At 32.6% G+C, this 9,690-nt stretch overlaps 1 protein-coding gene across 1 annotated transcript in view; it reads right to left on the reverse strand.

Annotated features, from left to right (window-relative positions):
* The window catches only part of LOC142340368 (uncharacterized), a 162,282-nt gene that overhangs the window by 51,110 nt on the left and 101,482 nt on the right, over nucleotides 1-9,690 (reverse strand). The window contains exon 13 of the mRNA XM_075390944.1: nucleotides 5,386-5,529. Within this exon, the coding sequence (XP_075247059.1) occupies nucleotides 5,386-5,529 (144 nt within the window). The remainder of the gene's footprint in view (nucleotides 1-5,385; nucleotides 5,530-9,690) is intronic.

Here is a 9,690-nt window from a genome sequence, read left to right on the forward strand (position 1 = left end):
AAAGAAATCTTGATATATCGATGCTAGGACTTTACCTCTCTGTTCAAATAAAATAAATAGATTACAGTTCTCTCTAACACTCTGCCTATCCAGAGAGAACAGGTTTTGATTAAGATATATCATATTGCAATTATTATGTCTACCTCTACAAAAGTATTCTTTAATAACTGGTTCTTTGGCTCTAACATCATCAAATATCATTAGTTTCTTTAAGTCTTTGGGTAGTTTATCGGGAGATGGTAAATCTTTTATATCTTTAATAAATTCAACATCTGCTTTTGGGTTTATTCTTTCTATACCATGGTACTGATCACCAGTAGGTCCAATGATGTATAGCTTATCAAAATATATACTAGCTAGAATTAGTTTTTTTAATAAGAATGTCTTACCACATTCACTAGGACCAGATATTATACATCTAAAGTTATCTGGGAATGCGGCTTCAGTAATTATATCATCATCATTTAACCATGAATATAGATCATCATTTGTATTAATAGCAATAGGATTTGTTTGGATTATATTATTTCTTGGGGGTGATATATTCCCCTGATCGGTGAAATCGCTTCTCGAATTATAACTAATTCGTAGATTAGGACTACTTCTCTGATTATAACTACTTCTCCGATAGACAATCTCATCGTTTTCATTATCATTAACAATATCATTATCCTTAACATTATCATTATCATTATTATTATTATTAAAACATTAAAATTATCATTATCATTAACATAATCATTATCATTAACATTATCATTAACATTATCATTATCATTAACACTCATTATCATTGAGATTGACATTATCATTATCATTATCATTATCATTATCATTATTAGCAACGCTACTTCGTAGATCATTATCATTATCATTATCTCTATCATTATCATTATTTTTATCATTAACATTATCATCAGCATTATCATTAACATTACAACTTAAACAAAAACACTCATTATATATTCCTGGATATTTACATCGATTAACTAGAATATTCAAAGCACTTTTAATTCTAAATCCTCTATCAATAATATAGATCATATATAAACAATACGCCCCACAATAAGATACATCATATTGTTGTATTCTTTCATTAGAGCCTAGATCAACATATTCTTCTAAAAATAAAGGTGGAGTTTCTACACCAAAACTATCAAAGTAATATGTTCGACCACCTTCTCTTCTTATAAGTAAAACCCAATGTGTACCTTCAGTTGGATGTAGATTTACAATAATGTTAGAGTTAGGATCCCTGATACTATCTGGAGTTTGATCTCTCATTACAATCTCAATTGGTGTTAGACTTATATCTTTACCTATATCTTTTATTCTGATAACACTCATAGCATTATTATCAATATTAAATTTATTGTTGAATTCCTCAAAAGTTAGGATGAGCATTTTTATATAATAAATTTATTAAATCTAAGTCTATGTCTAAGTCTAAATCTAAATCTAAGTCAAATCTAAATTTATTATATAAAAATGGAAACAGGTAGTGCAGTTTTTACTTTTAATTATAATAATTGGAATTTGTTATATAATATATGATTCAAGACCAAGTAAATATACAAAACTAGAAGAAAGCTTTGATGGATTTATGAATAGGAGTCTAGTTAGATTTGAATATAAAAAGTCACCATTACATACTATTGTTTATGGTGGAACTGGTACAGGCAAAACATATTTTATTAGACAATATTTAAAGTTATACTCAGTCCAAAACCAAGATCAAGATCAAGATCAAGATCGAGATCAAGTTCAAGATCAAGATCAAGATCAAGTTCAAGATCAAGTTCAAGTTCAAGATCAAGTTCAACCTCAATTTCAAGATCAAGTTCAAGATCTGCGAAGCAGTTTGGCAAACCACGAACAAAGTTCGTTCACTGATCAAGTTCAAGATCAAAGGTCCATAGTTATAGTTTGTAAAGATGACAGAGACTGGATAGATCCTGAGTCTAATAAGTTTTATACTGGGTTTAATAAATGTGATATAAATATGATCACAAAAAATAATATGCATAAATTTCAAAATTGTGTAATAGTACTTGATGATATGGGTGATAGGTTAAATAAGGATATAGGTTATTATTTTACTGAAGGTAGACATTATAATATTCAAATGATTGTAATGTGTCATAAAACAGCTCAAATAATTAATACAGCAAGAATGAGTTGTGATACTATTTATTTAACAACTTATAATGGACCTGATCTATTTAAAAACTTTAATGAGATATATATATATATGTGAACATGACTTCAATAAAATAATTAGTGAATTAAATAGTAACTATCATAATTATACAGATGGAATGTCAGATGAACTTCGTTATGGTATAATTAAATATAATAAAAAGGAAAATACTTTTATTATTACTAGTAGTAATAGAACAATGATATATGATTCAAGAGTTGATTTCCTTGATTTAAAAGCTCTTAGTTTAAAAGATGATTTAGAAAGAGAAGACAAAAATAAACTTATAGCATATATGAAACCACTAATGGTTAATGCAACAGATAGAAATGTTATTAATCATGATATTTATCAGTTTTATTTTAATAAACTTCTTACTTTAAATAATATTAAAATACAGAATGATGTTTTAACTAAAGATGATGATTATGGGAAAGGGTATGAAAATTTTATCAAATATTGGTGGAATCATAGGCGCAGGTTTATTTTTATTCAATTGTTTTTATCCTAATTCAATATCAAGAAATGCTGGAACTGTAGCGATGGGAGCAAGTACAATGTTGAGTAGAGTAAATACATTAGTTGATGTTGGATATGGAGAAGAGTTGGAAGATGAAACACGAAATACAATCTGCGAAGCAGGTTCCCTGATACAAGAGGAATATATAAATCAGTGTAACTGTGACTTCGTCAATGAAGAGATGGGAATTTTGAATAGAAAGGGAGGAGGTTTTTAAACAAACTATATATAAATAATGAAGAATTTAGAGAAGAGATTATAAATTTTGTTAAAGATAAAACAGAATTAGACCTTGATTTAATCTTAGATAAGAGATGTAAAACTAATACACTCAATACTTTGGGAAATAAATATTTAACAGAGTGTATCACATCTAAAGATAATACTAAAGATTTAATTGAAATCATGGCTAAATATTACCCTGTGAAGGATTAGGTAAATTTTATCTGCGAAGCAGTTTCACTGATAGTTTACCCTATTATGAATGCTTTTACAAGGTTTAGAGTGTAACTATAAATGTGGAAACATTGCTGTTTTAAAATATCATTATGAATCATTTCATAAAGATAAAACTGATAAATGTATGTGTGGTAATATAATATTAAGTGGTATTTGTGCTAATGATTTTTCTCCATGGGGTTGTTCTTTAAAAAATGAATCTAGTTCTAGTTCTAATTCTAGTTCTAACCCCAGTCCTAATTCTAATTCTAATTCTAATTCTAGTTCTAACCCTCGTTCTAGTTCTAGTTCTAACCCTAATTCTAACTCTAATTCTAACCCTAGTTCTAGCTCTAGTTCTAGTTCTGGTTCTGGTTCTGGTTCTAACCCCAGTTCTAACTCTAGTTTTGGTTCTGGTTCTATCTATGACTATAACTCTAACTCAGATCCTCACCCCAACCCTAACCCTAACCCTAACCTTAACCCCAGCTCAGAAGTATTAACTAGATGTTGTAATAAGTGTAATTATTTAAAACCACTAAATAATTTTGATGAGGGTAGGTATATATGTAGAAGTTGTACTACAGCTAATGTTAATTGTCCATATTGTACTTCTGTTGTGAGATATGATGGGATACGGGCTCATGTAAAGAAACAACATCCAGATATAGAATTGACTAGAGGATTTAGTAGAAATCTGCAAAGCAGGTTCCCTGATATAACTGATCGGTGTAACCGCTTAGTGGATAAAACAATTCCATTAGTTATTATCCAAACTGAGGAAATTTGTTCATGTAAATACTATAATTTTGTATCATTTCTTATTAATAATGGAATAAATATAGAAAAAATAAAAGAAAATATACATTTATTGAAAAGTATAGATAATTTGAAATAAAAATTATAAACATAACCGAAAAACGTCGGGCGAATTGCTCTCAAACGACAGGCGAGCGGTTGGCTTCGTCAGTAGCTAGCCACGGGGGGGGGGGGGGTGCACTGGGGGCAACACTGGGTGGGGGGGGGCAACAGCGCGGTGGGGATGGGGGTCAACGGGGGGGGGGGGGGTTCTCAACCTCCCAGAACCGCCCTTCACACCATAAGTATAAGTATAAGTCTCCAAAACAGTTTGAGCTGAAACAGAGCTGAAAGGCTCTAAGAGCACTTAATGCCCGCTGGGCGCTACCTGTTTATCCCGTTTTTGAGGACGAAAAGTCAAAAGCGTCAGACGAAAAATCGGTCAAGCGAAAAATCACATAAAAAAAAAGACCAACAGGACTAATATAATTGCTACAAACTTCGTTTGAGAGCAATTAAAAAAATTTAAAAAAATATTAAAAAAGGGGGATTCACTCTTTAAGAGCGAAAAAGAGCGATCTTTTCTACTGGGGATCACTCCGAATAAGAGTGAATCACTCTTTAAGAGTGAAATGTAAATTTTGCTTTGATTTTTTGATTTTTTGTTTTAATTTTGATTTTAATTTTAATTTTTATCAAATTTAGAGCTAATATATAGTAGTGGATAAAATAGGGTTTCCAGAAATCAGTAAAATTTGGCCAGATTCGACATGCGTGATTAGCGCTTGGAGAAAGGGTCAAATTTTGCTGGCGGCTGGAAACCCTGTTTTATCCACTACTTTCAGTGTCTATATTTGTGTATATCTCTTCTCATCTTGTCATTTGGCAGATAATTAGGTCAAAATAAGGATGAGCGGGGTCGGAACATTCTGTGCGGACGCACATTACCGAGCTTCCTTGACCAAGTTTCAAAACAAAATGGTTGTTCATCAGAAATAGTTCCGTTTTGAGCCATTAGGCTTTTTCATAAATTTGTTTTTAAGCAAAGTTTTATAAGAATTAGTTAGGAAAATGCGAACGAACACATTAGAATGTACTTTGTTGTTTTGCATATTAAATCAAGTGGCCGTTCTTGTTTTATTCTAGCAATTTTAGCTGGATGGTTAATGGTACTGAGCAATTTTAGGTAATCGTATTGATGAGTGATTTATACGCAATGGTATTAACTCGCGCTTTGTTATTTCACATGCCCAGATTTAGGCTTCGATTTATAGACTTTTAAAAAACCAGCAAAAGACGGTAGCCCCATTTTAGTGGACAAGTGGACTTTACTTCAACCCAAATAATTTTAAACAAATACAAAGTTAATAAACCTTTTCTTAGTGGGAGAGAAGTGGGATAAAATTGAAATTGATGTAAAAGGATCAACCTGTTGATTGGGTACATGTACATGGCTCTGCAGAAACTTGTCCAAGAGAGGGTTCGAGTCAGGTGAGACCATCAAGTCCCGCAGGGCAGCAGAGGTTAAGCCAGCTATTCGTAACTCCATGTAGTTATTCAGGGTGCATGTCACCTGTTATATACACAGTCTACTTATATATGTCACAAAGTGAGTAAAGTTACAAACGTTACCATTTGTGAAATAGAGCATGATAACAAACTTCATATATCGAATGGACAGGGACCGTGGGTTCTGGCGAGTGGTCAATAACTTTTTGAAACTTTTTTGAAACTTTGAATTAGTTCGATGTGTAGTAAAGAACAACAAAAAATCATGTTACTCTAAATCGGGAACAACACAAAAACATAGAAGTCAAAAAGTGCAGTCTATTTCCACAAAAATTTGAACCCTGAATCGTTTTTGAATATTTATACACGCAAATTTGATCTGTCTTAGCCGGTTAAGCTGGTATCCATTTAAGTTGTGTTTGTCCTCTGGTAGCAGTCCAATTGAAGTTCAAAAATTGTAAAAGCTTCTTTTCCTATTTCTAGCAGCATGTACCTAACGCTCAGAGAACATCAGTACTGATTCAGAGCGATCTAAGAGAAATTTTTATTTTCAGTACTGATTCAGAACGATTTCACAATAGTCTCTGTATCGATTCTGAAACCTTTCGGAATCAGAGAAAAATTCAGAATCTTTGTTTCTGGAAACCGTTTTTTATTAGCTTTTGGAACAAGATGCCAGCAACTCTAGCCTGATTCAGAGCCTCAATCAGAGCCTGACTCAGTCTTAATCAGAGTCTGAGTCAGAGAAAAATCAGAGTCTGAATCAGAGAAAAATCAGAGTCTGAATCAGAGTCTCATTCAGAGCCTGATTCAGAGTCTGAATTGGACAAATTCAGGGCAAAATGTGCCCTGAAGCAGACTCTGAATCAGTACTGATAACGTTCTGAATTTCGTTCTGAATCAGTACTGAATTTGACTCAGCGTTAGATACGGGAGATAGTTTGGTCTTAGTGTGGAGATTTTTAGCGTGGTCTTAGACAATTCAAAGCTTACGTATTTTCTTTGAAATTCAAACTGATAGTAACTTGTAGTTCGTTGGTAAGTTCATAATCACAGTAATTTATTTTAAGAGGTGTTTTCAAAACCGATTAAGAGCTTCCTTCAGCAAAGCGTAAAAAAGATTACATACTGTTGGTATTTACAATATAATTGTAGAATATAATATAAAACTCGCACTACACAAAAAAGCGGAAAATTTTGCTATTTTACAAGAAATATTAACGTGTTCCTGATACGTCGAAGTGTCATCTATTTTGAAATCTACTTATCTGACTAACTTCACTGCAGTGATTACCTCTGCACTCAAGGTTTATGAGAAATTCTTTTTTCAGCTGAGAAACTATGAAGCTGAGAAATTTTTACATTTGCCTGAATTAATCATTGATCTAAATAAGAATTAAATTTAAGGTATACTTGGTTGGGGACCTCATGGTTGAAATCACCTCTAAGTTTAGTCGATTCTCAGAAACTTAAGCCACGCAATTGAGTACTTGCCTTTTGTTTGTTCTTCAAAATTTCGTCCTCATCGACCCACACAATCGGGTTGATCGGAAAAAATTAGCATTGTCCCCACTCATTGGGAGACAAACGAGTTCGCGCACAGCAATAACTGGGCAAATTGATCTAAATTACTTTTCTTTCTTTTATTTTGAGCTTTTTTATGGTTTCTTTTGTTTATCCTACATTAATCAATGCAGTATGATCTGCAAACAGGCGCCCAGCCTCAAAGTTAGCGAAACATTTTTTTAGTCTGCTCGATTTCCCCTTTAAGAAAATAACTGTGAATCAAGATCATTCTATTTCATGTTCATATCTATTATTGAGTCCAAAAATTGGGATGGAATAATTTTTGTACAATATATGTAAGTAGATAGTTAGATAGTTCAAAACTTAACTCTATTTGGAACTCCTGTCTGGAAGTCCTTATATTCAATTTCTTCATTATTTAAAGTGATGTCTGCACAAAGCTCTTCTCTTTTCTTCACGAGGACTAGCTTGAACTTTTGTAGAAAGTGTATTTCTACTGCTTTTTGTGCAGAAATGTGGGTTTATAACGTGATAACACTGCTGTAGGTATAATTAGGTGATGGGTAAAATGACATGTAGAGAGGGGTAAAAAACAATTGATCACATTCGGGATCAATTACACTCTTCCACCCTTAATAAAGCGGCGAAATAGGGGTGCAATTTTGTAAAAAAAGAAACACTTAAATTCTGATCAGTATAAGAAAACACATTCAAATTACGTAATCAGAAGTGTATTTTAATGTAAATTTTACATGCAAAAAATTTATGTTTATAACAGTGAACGTACAATTTTGAACCAACGAATTTTAGTGTTGATCAAAATTTTTTAACAGATTAAACACAAGGCATGATCCCAGCAAATCAGATGCTAACGAATTTGAAACCATGCGAAGACTGATTGGTTGATAAATGAAAAAGTCTGGTCTTGATCTGTACTTTTCAATTTGATAAGCAATCAATTTACTTTTAAACTCTTTTTTTCTGTTCTTTGTTTCTTATTGATTCTGGTAAGGCATTCCAGTCCTTGATTGCTGTACGAAAAAAGCAGTTTTGTATTTTTTGGCCTTTGAACTTACAGTTCCAGAAAAGAGTTTTTGTTCGGCGTGATTGTACTACTGACCAAGTAGCAAACGATTGACCCGTTTTTGGGGAGAAAGCAGGTAGCTGGCCCGATTTAATTTTCCAAAAGTATAATAATCTTTTGGTTTCAATAAAAAGTTTTATAGTTGAAATGTTATGTTCTAAACTCAGTTCTTTTGTTGACTCAAATTTCGATCAATAAAAAGAAGCTTTCAAGGCCCAGTTGATTTATTATTCTATTGACAGTAAAAGATTTTTTCCAATCGATTGAATGACTACAGCAGAGTAATGAAGGTGACTCAAAACAAGAGCGTTCAAGATTAGTTTTAAAGATGATCTTGGTAAAGAGTTGCAAATTGTGTATATGGTTTTTATTCCAAGGGCCATTTTTTATCAAAATTTTGGCTTCGCTCTGGAATGTCAGTATATTGTCTCTATGAACGCCTACGTATTTGAATTCCTCCTTTTCCTCAACGATTTTTTCATCAATTTTTAGAAGTTCCTCAAGATTTTTTCTTGCGATTTTGCTAAAAACTATAAACTCAGTTTTTGAAGCGTTTAAACTCAGTTGATGTTCTTTGAAATAATTGGTTAATTTCATAGCACATGATGAGAGCTGGTTTTTGCTTTTTTCAATTGAATCGCTAGATGTGAAAATAACTGTGTCATCTGCATATTGAATTAGCTCTGTTTTGTTGTGAACTTGTTCATGCATATTATTGATACAGATATTGAACAAAAGAAGTCCTAAAACAGTGCCCTGAGGAACACCTCTTGCAACACTTAAACTGTCCGAAAAAAAATCATTTAATACAACTGACTGTACTCGATCCGATAGAAAACTACCAATTAATTTCAGTGCAGATGTGTCGAAGCCCAGATTATCAAGCTTGATGCTTAGCTTAGTATTTCATAGTTTATTGAGTCAAAGGCCTTGGAGAGATCAAAGAACGCTGCTGTTACAAATTTGTTTTTATCTGTTTCTTTTCCGATGAACTCTGTTGCGTACATTATTGCATCTAATGTAGATCTTTTTTTTCTTGAAAACATATTGATGTTTACTGGAAAGGCGATTAACATTCAAATAATCGTTGATTTGATTTCTCATGATGGTTTCAATCACTTTAGACATACAGGGGGTACTTGATATTGGCTTATAATTATTCGGTTCTTCAAGGCCAACTTTTTTGAAAAGCGGTATTATATGGGCTTTTATAAGGCATTTGGGAAAATATGATTCCTTTATGCTGTTGTTCACAATGTAGCTTAGATGGTGAGTAACAATAGGACTCGCATCTTTAAGAGCTCATGCGGGAATAAGAGATGGACCAAGAGGTTTTTTTTCACCAAGTGACTTTATAGCATTAAAGCATTCTTTTTCGGTGAGAAATCTAAACAAAAGTGTTTTCCAAGTATAGCGTTTTTGCTTTGGAAGAGTTTTCTCTGACCCGGAAAATTTACCAAGTATTAAAAACCTATAGTTCAGAAGATTGGATTTTTTCTTAGGGTCTGTGACATAGTCGTTGAACACATTTTTCAAGCATGTTATGTTCGGCTGAGTTTTTTTCGCGTTTCTGATCTTGTTAATAAGCAAGCATTTCTTCCTGTCGCTTTCAGC

This window comes from Convolutriloba macropyga, chromosome 5 (assembly GCF_964194025.1).
Source record: "Convolutriloba macropyga chromosome 5, txConMacr16.3, whole genome shotgun sequence".
NCBI lineage: Eukaryota > Metazoa > Xenacoelomorpha > Acoela > Convolutidae > Convolutriloba > Convolutriloba macropyga.